Source organism: Nerophis ophidion, linkage group LG03 (genome assembly GCF_033978795.1).
Source record: "Nerophis ophidion isolate RoL-2023_Sa linkage group LG03, RoL_Noph_v1.0, whole genome shotgun sequence".
Lineage (NCBI taxonomy): Eukaryota > Metazoa > Chordata > Actinopteri > Syngnathiformes > Syngnathidae > Nerophis > Nerophis ophidion.
The window spans coordinates 44,019,253-44,033,155 of NC_084613.1; the positions used below are offsets into that span (position 1 = coordinate 44,019,253).

At 40.8% G+C, this 13,903-nt stretch overlaps 1 protein-coding gene across 2 annotated transcripts in view; it reads left to right on the forward strand.

Annotated features, from left to right (window-relative positions):
- The window catches only part of tmem260 (transmembrane protein 260), a 65,870-nt gene that overhangs the window by 35,981 nt on the left and 15,986 nt on the right, over window positions 1–13,903 (forward strand). For both annotated transcript variants that reach the window (XM_061895303.1, XM_061895304.1), the window contains 5 exons: window positions 922–1,099; window positions 1,170–1,283; window positions 1,377–1,556; window positions 3,695–3,735; window positions 6,769–6,855. In XM_061895303.1, the coding sequence (XP_061751287.1) occupies window positions 922–1,099; window positions 1,170–1,283; window positions 1,377–1,556; window positions 3,695–3,735; window positions 6,769–6,855 (600 nt within the window). The remainder of the gene's footprint in view (window positions 1–921; window positions 1,100–1,169; window positions 1,284–1,376; window positions 1,557–3,694; window positions 3,736–6,768; window positions 6,856–13,903) is intronic.

Consider the following 13,903-nt stretch of genomic DNA (forward strand, 5'->3'; position numbering starts at 1 on the left):
AATAAATGTACATTATCCTAAAGAAGTAAACAAACAAAAACAATAACATAGAATCTCTATCGATGTTAGCAAAAATTGCACTTCAGTAAGTATTAAACATCAAAAAATGCAAAAAACGTGTATTGGATGTTTGGTTTTATTGCCTTTTTTTTATTGCCATCACTTTCCACCAAATTCAGCAAATCGGCTCAGACGTCCATTTCGGTAGGATCATTTTGTTCATTCAGTTTGAACCCATAAAATTCACATTTAGGACATTTAGGTTTGCCTCCTAATTTTTTTTACCTTGCGATGCTTTTCAACTGGGAATAGCGGGGCTCTACTGCTGGTCCATGTGCGCATAAGCTAGCAGTCAAGCTTCCACTCACAGAGATGAAAGATTAATATTGTTCATTTAATTTTGGTATTAAAAAAAACACACTCAAGTTTTAAGAGCGATGCACAGAGTGAAACCCTTTTACACTGTTTGGTTGGAAGCCGTCACTGAAGAACACAGATACACTCATAAGTAGCCATTTATCGACGTGGACAGGATTATGGAGTTCATTTTCATTTATCGTTCGTTCAGTTGAGTGCATTTTCAATGTCTACTTCCTATTGGAGGTCTAAGGGTGGGAATTTGTCTACATTCATCCAGAAGAGTATTCATCCATAAGAGTATGTGTGAGGTGAGACCTCCCTGATGTTGGACGAGAGGGCCGAGGTCACATTCCAGAGGTGTTAGCTGGTTTTGAGGTTATGGGTCTTCACAGTCCATTCTACTCCTTCCAATGCCATTTCATTTGCTTCGTGTACTGTTAAAGACTTGTCTAATATGTCTTCTAAAGAATTCAGTGACTAGCCAAAAGTCTTTGCTAAACTTTAATTGAAAGGCATTGATCATAAAAAATATATGCATGATGTTCTGGCTTTTGATGTCAGGCTGGCAGGTCCTGGTTCTGGAGCAGCGCTGGCTGGAGGAGTCTTGGCACTGTCCAGGCTGAGCTGGCAATGGTCCATGGTCGCTGAAGTCTTCACCCTTAACAACCTTTTCACCGGGCTGCTTTTCCTTTCGACTGCTAGTTTTCACTTGGCCAAGAATGCATTGGAGAGGAGGAAGGTAATTATGGACTTTCCTTCTCCTCTGGTCTCTTTTCATATTACATGTTAAGATATTTTGCTCTTGTTAGGCCTCACAGTGGGGTGCACTCTGCTGTGGTTTGGGGCTCTGCAACCAGCATACATTGGTGCTGTATGTACTTGTTGTCATCCCGTGGGTCTTCCTGGGACTGCACTACCACAGAGTAGGTTTAAGGTTCTTACATATTTATTTTGAAACTAAAAACCTTGATGGCAAATCTGCTTGAAAATTTACAGAATATATCCTATTTTGACAGGAGCTCTCATTGCGTACCCTTGTGTCCATGGGAATGTGCTTCCTGCTGGGATTCCTGCCGTACATCTACTTACCATTGTCTTCCTACATGAACTCGGCCCGTTGGAGCTGGGGAGACCAGACCACCATGTCTGGCCTGCTAACCCACCTGCTCAGGGCTGAATATGGCACCTTCAGTCTGGTATGAGCTGCTTGCTATTTCTTACTCTAGTTCAGTGATCTTCAACAAGTTTCCACGCCCTCTAGTGGTTGTGCTGTGGTACTGCAGTGTGGTCGTGAAAAATTTGTTTTGTAAGTTTTTTAGTTTTTTTTGTATACTCCACACCCAGAGTGGTATGTTATATGCAAAGATGAGTGAAGAGGCTTTTGCTTCAAAATACGCACTAACGCAACTTTTAAAAAATGTACTGCAGTGATTCAATTTTATCACAGAACAAGAACTTTGAAATACCATCTAAAAGCAAAACACCTTTTTGAGGCAGCACTTAACACTACTCAACAAGCAATGGACGACAAACAATGTCAGTGTTGTCAACCAAAGTACCATGGATAAGCTAAGCAACATTTTTGTAGCAACTGTGATTGTTTAATACAAATTCAAAAGTGGGATTAATCTGATTTTTTTTTATTTTTTATTAATTTGGCCGTAGCAATGTTCCGATCACGGATTTATGCTGCCAATCATCCATGAGTGCCGATACGGGTCCAATATATTAACTCTACTTGTATCAATTTGTTCATGGTAAATGCTATTGACAGTTTAACAATGTCAGCAAAATATTTAAACGTGTTCCTTCATGTCTTCTATTGCATTCCATTGTGTGAGCAATACAAAGTCAACAGTACACAATAAATAAAACCAAAAACTATTATCTATTACTCATTGAAGTCGTTTATGCCCTCAAAGTCCTCCTGTAAATAGGTACTTATTATCTGAATTTGTAAACATTAACAAAAACTTTTAAAACAATAATTTCGAGAGAATAAAAATATCAATTTAATCATTCCGTATCGATCATAAACGTATACAATTTGTGGATCAACTTGCTCTCTTCCCTGTCCTGTACAGACTGCAACAATGCTGACACGCCAACAGTTGTTATATTATCCTCTCTTTAGACTCTTTTCCTGTTAACAGATGCTTGATTTCTGCTGTAACACAGTTCCATCTACACTTTTTAAAGTTTACCAAGCACATATTTCTTGTGTTGTTTAAAGCTAGCTTAGTGGTTAACTTAGTGGTTAGCTTTGCTATTAATATTCCTGTCCCTGGTTTGCTCTCAGTGTTTAACACCATTAGCTCTGTCCTTCAGTGATACTTGATAATGATACTTACGATACTAATAAACTGTGTTTATTTGCTATAATGACAGTGATTATTGTTAACTTAGGGGAACACATAACTACCTGCTAGTCACTTGTAAGCCGGAGGACAAAAAATAAATGCAATGTCAGCCAGAGTGGATTGGCATTTTTGATCTGCATTAATCGGCTATGGCGATCACAAGTGTTTAAATACATACCAACAACATCAACAGATAAATGAAGGTAGAAGAAGTAAGCAAGGCACACATTTAGCGACACACAGGAGTTTCTTTCAAGCAGGATGTATTCACCTGTCCCTCTTATGAAGAGGACTTACAATTTTAGCTCACAGTTATGTTTGAGGTGTTTGGATTGTTTAGTAACATGACTAAAAAAAAACACACGCAAAAGAGAGATGAATATACCCTCAACCGCTGATTGACAAAATATCTCTTGGTACAGTTTAATTTTAAATTTACCTATAATGCAAAACCAACTTTTCTTACCTATTGGTACTTGTTTTTGTGTATTTGGGAACTGCATAAGCCCTGAAAATTGTAATCAAATATAATGTAGTAACGGCAAATTCATAATAAAATTTCCTCTGCATTAGCACTTATAATAGTAATATTGCTAAGACTTGGTTAGTATTTAGGTCAGAACATTTAAATAGAGTATAGTTGACTGTTTTTTGATGTTTCTTTAGAGGGCTTTATAAGCGCAATAGATGACTCCCTTGAACTCTATTTTTAAGCCACCTTGTACTTACCGTGGATTACAAAAAGGAATGCATTGAAATTTTTTTTTTAAAAAGATGTGTGTTCTTGTCTTACGGATGGATAGGCAAAATTACCCCCAAAAAGGGCAATTAAAACCCAATTTTATACAAAATATACAAGTAGGGGTGTCCCCGCTACATCACTCCATCGGAATGGTGAAGACCCCTGCTCTACTTTCCCCTTTTTTGTCTTCTTGTGTAAGCTTCTCTCAGTTTCACTCTTCTTGTGTTTGCAGGCAAAGACAAAGAGCTCTGTGAACCTAACCACAATGCTTTCGTGAGTTATTTTGTCCTTACATCCATCCATCCATTTTCTACCGCTTATTCCCTTTTTGGGGTAGCGGGGGGCGCTGGCGCCTATCTCAGCTACAATCGGGCGGAAGGCGGGGTACACCCTGGACAAGTCGCCACCTCATCGCAGGGCCAACACAGATAGACAGACAACATTCACACTCACATTCACACACTACGGCCAATTTAGTGTTGCCAATCAACCTATCCCTTACATATTACATTAAAACTCTGTGTATATTCCAGCTACCCTTTGAGCTGGATTTGATGATGTACATATTTTTCAACCTAATGCACACAAATATGTTCGTAGTGTGTCAGCCTGGACGATATGGTGTAAAAATAAAATCTCAGATTTTTTTCTCTACTTTTTAAAGAAACCAAAAAAATGAGAGGGATAATTCAAAACAAGTTTTTATTTTATTTGATCAAAAAGTAGACATTCGAAATGATACTGCATGCACTGCATTTTACTCTTAGCAAATTCTAATTTGTGTTGTCCTTTTTAGACCAGATATAAATTGTACGTTTTATGGAATGATTTTCAATTCACTAAATTAAGAGCTTCCTCTGGGAAGCAATAATTCTGTTTACAATAAAATACTTCTGTTAACAAATATGTTGCATTGCACATTGCATGCATATAAATAATATTATCCAGGATTGAGATGATTAAAGTGCAAACTTAAAACTTCTGTGTTGAATACAATTCTTCAGTAAATAGATAGATAGATAGATAGATAGATAGATAGATAGATAGATAGATAGATAGTACTTTATTGATTCCTTCAGGAGAGTTCCTTCAGGAAAATTGAAATTCCAGCAGCAGTGTACAGAGTTGAGATCAATTAAAAAAAAAAAAGTAAAAAGTAAATAATGGGGGTTTAAAAGGAAACAAAATACAGAAATATTACAAAAATAATAAAAACAATGGGAATAACAATATAACAGTAAAATAAGAATATAACAAGACAAAGTAGGCAGTAGTGACCATGTTATGAAAATGTATTTCACTGTTATTGTTTTGCATCCCCTGTCATCCTAATACCCCCCGTCCCCCGTCCCAGAGAGGAGTTGTACAGTCTAATGGCGTGTGGGACAAAGGAGTTTTTGAGTCTATTAGTCCTGCACTTGGGATGAAGCAGTCTAGCACTGAACAGGCTCCTCTGGCTACTGATAACGCTATGCAGTATGTGACTGGCATCATCCAGGATGCTCACTAGTTTGTCAACAGTCCTCTTCTCTGCCACCGTCACCAGTGAGTCCAGTTTCATTCCGATTGTAGAACCGGCCCGCCTGATCAGTTTCTCAAGTCTGGAGCTGTCCTTCTTAGATGTACTGCCCCCCCAGCACACTACCATGTAGAACAGAATACTGGCAACCACAGACTGGTAGTACATCCACAGGAGTTTTCTACAAATGTTGAAGGAGTGCAGTCTCCTGAGGAAGTACAGCCTGCTCTGTCCTTTCTTGTACTTGTAATAACAACAAAAATGTAATATTATTTAAATAATCAAGTAAAACATTAGTTTTATTTGATTTAGTTTTACTATAGTTTTAACAAGCGGATAATGGCAGACTTTTTCCATCACACATCTTGGTGGTGTGCAAAGCGACTGCTTTAGTGATCGTTCTCCACTGTGTTTTTTTCTCATCATACACGGCATCATCATAAATACCTTATTTATTAAATGATTCCACCTCAGTAAGCTGCTTTTTAGCTGGTGAATGATTAATGTTATGGTCTTGTTCTCCTTGTAAAGAGTTTGCACTCGACCGGAGGCTTCAGTTTCAGATGTTGTAATAAGTTTGTTGTGCTTCTGCCTTCTTTAAACAAACTTTGCAGAGTGGAGTCATTTGTTGCACATCTGTTGCCGCAAATCTACACTATTCTTCATACTTTTCTTTTTTTTGCGACAAAATTCCTGCTCTCGCTAGCGTTAGCACTAGAGATTTTTTGCTGGGTCTTCCCCTAAGAAAATATAAGTGAGGGCGGAAGCTACAGAACCTTCTGGGGGCAAAAAGTATGTCAGAGCAAAAGTGAAAAAAATATTTTTTAATTTTTTAAATCGTCTGCAATAAAAAACTTGACTATATCGATAAAATCGATACATCGCCCAGGCCTAACAAAGTGCTGACATTTCGGCAGCCAATCCCTCTCTTTTCCAGGAGCTTTTGTTCTTCTACTTGTCCCCCATCAAAGCACTATTGAACCTTCTCAGAGGGCCAAATCACTGTTTTGTTTTTACAGCAGTTTGAAATGATCACTCAGCGGCTAGTGTTTAAAGCGTGACGAGCCGTGATGACAGACGCTGCAATAGTGCTGGAAAAATTGTATTTTCTCCACTTCAACCCTCCCCAACACACACACACATCCACCAGATTCCATCCCCCTGCTCCTCGCTACCGCCGCCTCAGTATTTCCACTCCTCATATCTTTCTCCAACTGATGGAATGGGGGTGCCCGTGCATCTTAAGACCCCCCACTGCCGCCCCATCCCTTTGCCAGGCACCCACCGCTACTCATCATCCCCGCTGCTTGACGGACAAGCGCACCTTCAAGATGGGAAAGAGAGGGAAACATGACAGGCATGTCGCACTGGAGACGTAAACCCGCTGCAGAAGCTGACACAACCGCTCGCAAGCGCACGCTCATGAGCACACTCACACATACATAGTGTACATTGCAAGATATAGGGACTCAATAAGCTGTCAAATAGAGATGGGTATTAAGCAAAAGGCAGGAAACTATCTGGGCGCTCTGAGCAAGCGCTCTGTGACTGACAAGCGCTGAGTAGAGAGGATGGGACAGCAGGGGGGGGTGCGTGACACTGTCATTGGAGTCTGTCAGTCTGTTTGAAAAGAGGAGAGCGCAGTCCAAGGAGTTTGTTTTGATAGGGGACGGGGAGGCATTTCATAATTGCTGTCCTTGAGTTCTGTCACTGGCCGAGTATATCTGAGGTTTTTTTTAAGTGTGCGTCACACTGTGTGTTCTTAATGTTTGCTTCTGTGATTGCAGGGCCCAGTTGGACCACTACCTCGCAGATCTTTCACTTCCTGTTGTGATTTTGGCCGGACTAGGCCTACTTCTCTCGTCAAGGGATAGGTAAGATGAAAGAGCAAGTCACATGTCAGCAGCCACTTCAACCTAAAAATCAACAGGGAACATAATAACTGACATAAAAACTATTTTTAAGCATGTATGTGAACATTAGATCCTTTTATGCCTTTTATGTGTGTCGATAGCAGTCCAGTGGCTCTTTGCATTAGAGACTAAGGGTGCTCGATCCTTGGCCTTCTGTGTGGAGTTTGCATGTTCTCCCCGTGACTGCGTGGGTTCCGTCCGGGTACTCTGGCTTCCTCCCACCTCCAAAAACATGCACCTGGGGATAGGTTGATTGGCAACACTAAATTGGCCCTAGTGTGTGAATGTTGTCTGTCTATCTGTGTTAGCCCTGTGATGAGGTGGCGACTTGTCCAGTGTATACCCCGCCTTCCACCCGAATGCAGCTGAGATAGGCTCCAGCACCCTCGCGACCCCGAACAGGACAAGCGGTAGAACATGGATGGATGGAGGGTGCTCACAGAGCGTATTGTGAGTGGAACATGACTTCCCACAGAATGGCCGCTGTCATCAGAGCCTCCTTGGTCAAGTGCACTAACGCGTTGTCGATTCTTGTAAAATTTAAGTGAAACCCAACATTTCCACAATTCTGGTGTGTTGTTTACCTATTTCGTCATGGTGTCCTGCACTGACGAGGGAGAAGAGGAATTGCTGTGCCTCTACCATTAAATGGTACAAGAGACAAGGGAAGGGAGCATGTCGTGCTTTGTGAAGGACATGCGTCATAAGCATTTTCAATACTTCAGAATGTCATCAGAAAAATTTGAGCACTCACTTGTCAACGCTGCATGGAGGACAGGGGTCGGCGTCACATTTAATGTGGGTTGATGTGAATAAAAATACAAGCTGAGCAGTGTTTAGTGTGACACTACTGCGCAGAGCAGAGTCTGTTTGGTCGTAAAGTTTGAGATTTGTGTGCCAAGCCAACATCCGGTTTGAGTGTGTGCGGACCTTTGCGTACTCTGTTCTGCTTACTTTTTTTTTTACATATGTAGCATCATCTACAACAGAGGTCTCAAGCTCAATTTACCTGGGGGCCACTGGATGCAGAGTCTGGGTGAGGCTGGGCCGCAAGAAAATATTTCTTGAAAAAAATATTTTGAAATATCTATATTTTTATTTTCAACACAAAATAAAATCAAAATGAGAATTAAGTAAATAAATCACTCATAGGTAAAAACAATAATAATTTGATTTCTCCAGTCAGCAACAATGTATACACATACTTAATGTGATGTTATGAGCTAAAGAATATAAGAACTACACTACCCAGCATGCAACAGTAATGACGAGCATGCGCAGTAGCCGAAATTGAAGGTTGTATGTCGCCATATCGGCAGCTAGAATGTGGTTATGAGCACGCTGAGGAGTTTACAGCTACGGTAGCACAATTAGCCCCGAACGGGCTAACATCACGACTAACGTGTTACACATCCGATTTGCCCAGCGACTTTCTGTCAGAGTATGTGCGCTGGGGTTCAGTGCACCACAGTTTTGTATTGCCGCTCTGTCCTTCGACGGAGTGCTTCGGAAGCTACTGGACCGCTCGTCTCCCCGGCCCGGACTGTTTACAGCGGCGCCGGGGGAGGGAGCGAGAGCGAGAGACACACACACAGTGACAGAGAGAGCTCGAGAGAGAGATAGAGATAGAGAGAGAGAGGGAGAGAGAGAGGGCGATCAGGCGGGCGAGCGAGCAAGGGAGGAAAAGCGCGTGCGGGTCTAGTGGAAAAGCAGCAAAAATTTTCTCAGCTTGCATCACGCAAGTGACGTCAATGTTCCGCCCTCGAGAGCCAAATACCACACCGTGATTGGTAGATTCCTTCAGCTTCACACACAACGCTGTCAAGCGCCATTCATATAAAACTTGCGGGCCGCACTAACATTAGACTTTTATATTAAGGTGGGGGCCACAGAATAACGTCTCGGGAGCCGCAATTGGCCCGCGGGCCGCGTGTTTGAGACCCCTGATCTACAAACATAAAAATAATTGCTATTGCGACATCTAGTGGCCCATGTTTGTTTGGGCCTTTAGTTATTGCACTAAGGATCGCATCTTTTTTTTTTTTTTTACAGCATAGCTGTTATAACTATGGAATTGAGTGAGATACACTATAGTTCATATGTAATCAAATCAAACTTTATTTGTATAACACTTTTCATACACAGGCAAGTGGCAAACAGAAAGTGCTGTACAAAAAATTAAAAATACAAAAAGAAGAGAAGAATGCACATACACAAACAGTACTATTACTACTAAGTAAAAGTCCCAACGATCGTCACACACTAGAGATGCGCGGTTTGCGGTCTCATCCGCTGAGTCCGCGGATAAACCGCAGGTCGGGCGGTTGACATGACGAAAACATTGATTTTAATTAGATTCGGACGGGTGGCGGTTGAACTATCCGGAAATATTTGATATACATGGTTCTGGGATCGGTATCCTTTGCCATTCAAAGAGCCATTTAGGACCCGTGTCACAAAGCGAAGAAGACAATAGGAGACGCTAATATTCTCTAGAATGACTGCCGGCAGTCACCCAGATAATAAGTATTAGGGCGTGCTATGAAGCCATTGACTTTGTTGTCTTCTACAGCATGTACGATCTGCTTGTCAGTCCAGCAATATTTTGTGTGTGGCTTCCGCAGACACACGCACATGACTGCAAGGCATACTGGGTGAGACAGAGTACACTAATGGTTGCGATATAAACAATTTTAACACTCTTAGTAATATGCGCCACGCTGTGAAGGCACACCAATTAAGAACGACAAACACATTTCAGGAGAACATTCTCACAGTAGCACAACATAAACGCAACACAACAAATACCCATAATTTTGTACACTCCGTGCGTCGGTAAGGTGGGCGGGGTTGGGGGCGCAGGGGTGTAAAATATTTTCAGTTAGTGTCACGGATACAAAGGATTATGGGTATTTGTTGTGTTGCGTTTATGTTGAGTTACTGTGAGGATGTTCTCCCGAAATGTGTTTGTCAATCTTTGTGTGGCTTCACAGCGTGGCGCATATTGGTAAGTGTTAAAGTTGTTTATATCACAACCATCAGTGTACTCTGTATCACCCAGTATGCCTTTCAATTTTGTACGTGTAATTGCGGAAGCTGCACACAACATGTTGCCGGAGCAACAATCGGTTTGTACATGTTGTTGAAGGTGTCAAAGGATGAACGCTATTGGATAGTCGCGAGAACATTAGCGGTTCCAATTGTCTTCATTACTCTGTGAAACAGGATTAAGTAGCTTTGTGAGTGGTAAAGGCGGCCGACCTCTGATGTATTTCAGCGGGCAGTTGGCGGGCGGGTATAGTCCTGATAAAATGTTGGTTCGGGTGGACGGCGGGTGGATGATGACTTTGGTGACATGGTTACGGATGATATGATAGCCTATCCGCACATCTCTATCACACACACACTGGATGTGGTGAAATTTGTCCTCTGCATTCGACCCACCCACATTTTCACCTCCTCGGAGGTAAGGGGAGCAGCAGCGTTATCCGCGCTCCGGAATAATTTGGTGATTTAACCCCCAATTCTAACCCTTGATGCTGAGGCAGGGAGGCAATGGGTCCCATTTTTATAGTCTTTGGTAAGACTCGGGCGGGGTTTGAAGTCACGACCATTCAGTCTCAGGGTGGACACTCTAACCACAAGGCCACTGAGCTGGTATACTATTGACAGTAACAAAGCAAAAACAAAACATGGCATGGCAATGAGGGTTTGGATAAAAAAACACCTCTTTTGAGGCGTCCACACTGGAGAATAAATCAAATTAACGATATATAAAAACTAGTATAAAACATATGAAAAAAAAAAATGGAAAAAAAAAACAAGTATATATATATATATATATATATATATATATATATATATATATATATATATATATATATATATATACATATATATATATATATATACATATACATATAGTGGGGCAAAAAAGTATTTAGTCAGCCATCGATCGTGCAAGTTCTCCCACTTAAAATGATGACAGAGGTCTGTAATTTTCATCATAGGTACACTTCAACTGTGAGAGACAGAATGTGGAAAAAAAATCCAGGAATTCACATTGTAGGAATTTTTAAGAATTTATTTGTAAATTATGGTGGAAAATAAGTATTTGGTCACTTCAAACAAGGAAGATATCTGGCTCTCACAGACCTGTAACTTCTTCTTTAAGAAGCTCTTTTGTCCTCCACTCATTACCTGTATTAATGGCACCTGTTTGAAGTTGTTATCCGTATAAAAGACACCTGTCCACAACCTCAAACAGTCAGACTCCAAACTCCACTATGGCCAAGACCAAAGAGCTGTCGAAGGACACCAGGAAAAGAATTGTAGACCTGCACCAGACTGGGAAGAGTGAATCTACAGTAGGCAAGCAGCTTGGTGTGAAAAAAATCAACTGTGGGAGCAATTATCAGAAAACGGAAGACTTACAAGACCACTGATAATCTCCCTCGATCTGGGGCTCCACGCAAGACCTCATCCCGTGGGGTCAAAATGATCATGAGAACGGTGAGCAAAAATCCCAGAACCATACGGGAGTACCTGGTGAATGACCTGCTTAGAGCTGGGACCAAAGTAACAAAGGTTACCATCAGTAACACACTACGCCGACAGGGAATCAAATCATGCAGTTGCAGACGTGTCCCCCTGCTTAAGCCAGTGCATATCCAGGCCTTTCTGAAGTTTGCCAGAGAGCACATAGATGATACAGCAGAGGATTGGGAGAATGTCATGTGGTCAGATGAAACCAAAATACAACTTTTTGGTATAAACTCAACTCGTCGTTTTTGGAGGAAGAAGAATACTGAGTTGCATCCCAAGAACACCACACCTACTGTGAAGCATGGGGGTGGAAACATCATGCTTTGGGGCTGTTTTTCTGCTAAGGGGACAGGACGACTGATCTGTGTTGAGGAAAGAATGAATGGGGCCATGTATTTGAAATTTTGAGCCAAAACCTCCTTCCATCAGTGAGAGCTTTGAAGATAAAACGTGGCTGGGTCTTCTAGCATGACTATGATCCCAAACACACCGCCTGGGCAACGAAGGAGTGGCTCCGTAGGAAGCATTTGAAAGTCCTGGACTGGACTAGCCAGTCTCCAGACCTCAACCCCATAGAAAATCTGTGGAGGAGTTGAAAGTCTGTGTTGCTCTGCGACAGCCCCAAAACATCACTGCTCTCGAGAAGATCTGCATAGAGGAATGGGCCAAAATACCAGCTACTGTGTGTGCAAACCTGCTAAAGACCTATAGTAATCGTTTGACCTCTGTTATTGCCAACAAAGGTTATATTACAAAGTATTGAGTTGAATATTTGTTATTGACCAAATACTTATTTTCCACCATAATTTACAAATAAATTCTTTAAAATTCCTACAATGTGAATTCCTGGATTTTTTTTACATGAACACATGACATTCTCCCAATCCTCTGCTGTATCATCTATGTGCTCTGTGGCAAACTTCAGACGGGCCTGGACATGCACTGGCACTGCAGGATTTGATTCCCTGTCGGCGTAGTGTGTTACTGATGGTAACCTTTGTTACTTTGGTCCCAGCTCTAAGCATGTCATTCACCAGGTCCTCCTGTGTTGTTCTGGGATTTTTGCTCACCGTTCTCATGATTATTTTGACCCCACGCGATGAGATCTTACGTGGAGCCCCAGATCGAGGGAGATTATCAGTGGTCTTGTAAGTCTTCCGTTTTCTGATAATGGCTCCCACAGTTGATTTTTTCACACCAAGCTTCTTGCCTATTGTAGTTTCACTCTTCCCAATCTGGTGCAGGTCTTCAATTCTTTTCCTGGTGTCTTTTGACAGCTCTTTGGTCTTGGCCATAGTGGAGTTTGGAGTCTGACTGTTTGAGGCTGTGGACAGGTGTCTTTTATACAGATAACGACTTCATACAGGTGCCATTAATACGGGTAATGAGTGGAGGACAGAAGACCTTCTTAAAGAAGAAGTTACAGGTCTGTGAGAGCCAAAGATCTTCGTTGTTTGAAGTGACCAAATACTTATTTTCCACCATAATTTACAAATAAATTCTTTAAAATTCCTACAATGTGAATTCCTGGATTTTATTTTCACATTCTGTCTCTCACAGTTGAAGTGCACCTATGATGAAAATTACAGACCTCTGTCATCATTTTAAGTGGGAGAACTTGCACAATCGGTGGCTGACTAAATACTTTTTTGCCCCACTGTATATATATATGTGTGTCTATGTATATTTGTGTACATAAATGTATGTGTATATTTATATATGTGTATATGTATATATGTGTATGTATATATGTACTGTATATGTAGATATATGTATGTATATATATTTATATGTATATATTTATATATATATGTATGTATATATATTTATATGTATATATTTATATATATATGTATGTGTATATGTATGTATATGTATATATATATGTACAGTATGCATATATGTATATATACATGTATATGTGTATACATGTATGTATGTAAGTACACTATATGTATGTGTGTTTGTATGTATGTGTTACGGCTACTCTGTCGTTCCAAAAAGTTTCGAAAAAATAGAAATAAAGATTGTAGAGTAGCCTTGAGGAGGAAGTTTTATGACGCACTAAATTCCTAATAAGCACTCGCGGAGATACTTCCAGATTCAAAATTTTGATCATTTATTTTCACAAACAAAAAATATTCACCGTGGTTGACTTTCTATATAATCCAAATAACATATTTAGTGGTAAACAAACTTGTTCACTCTTCACTCCTTCAGCATGACAGACAGACAAAGGCAGCGCCCAGCTGTGCCGTCTTCTTAATTATAGGAGGGGGGAATGGCCCACCAGGAGGAGCAGGAGCAGCTGAACACAATCAATCAATCATAATCCATCCAAAACATCCAATAAATAATCAACATCTTCATTGGCATTATTGAATTAGATTGTCAAAACAATTAATAAATAAATAATATAAATAGGCTCCAACATCCCGGCCCCTAATTGTATGCTAAACAATTA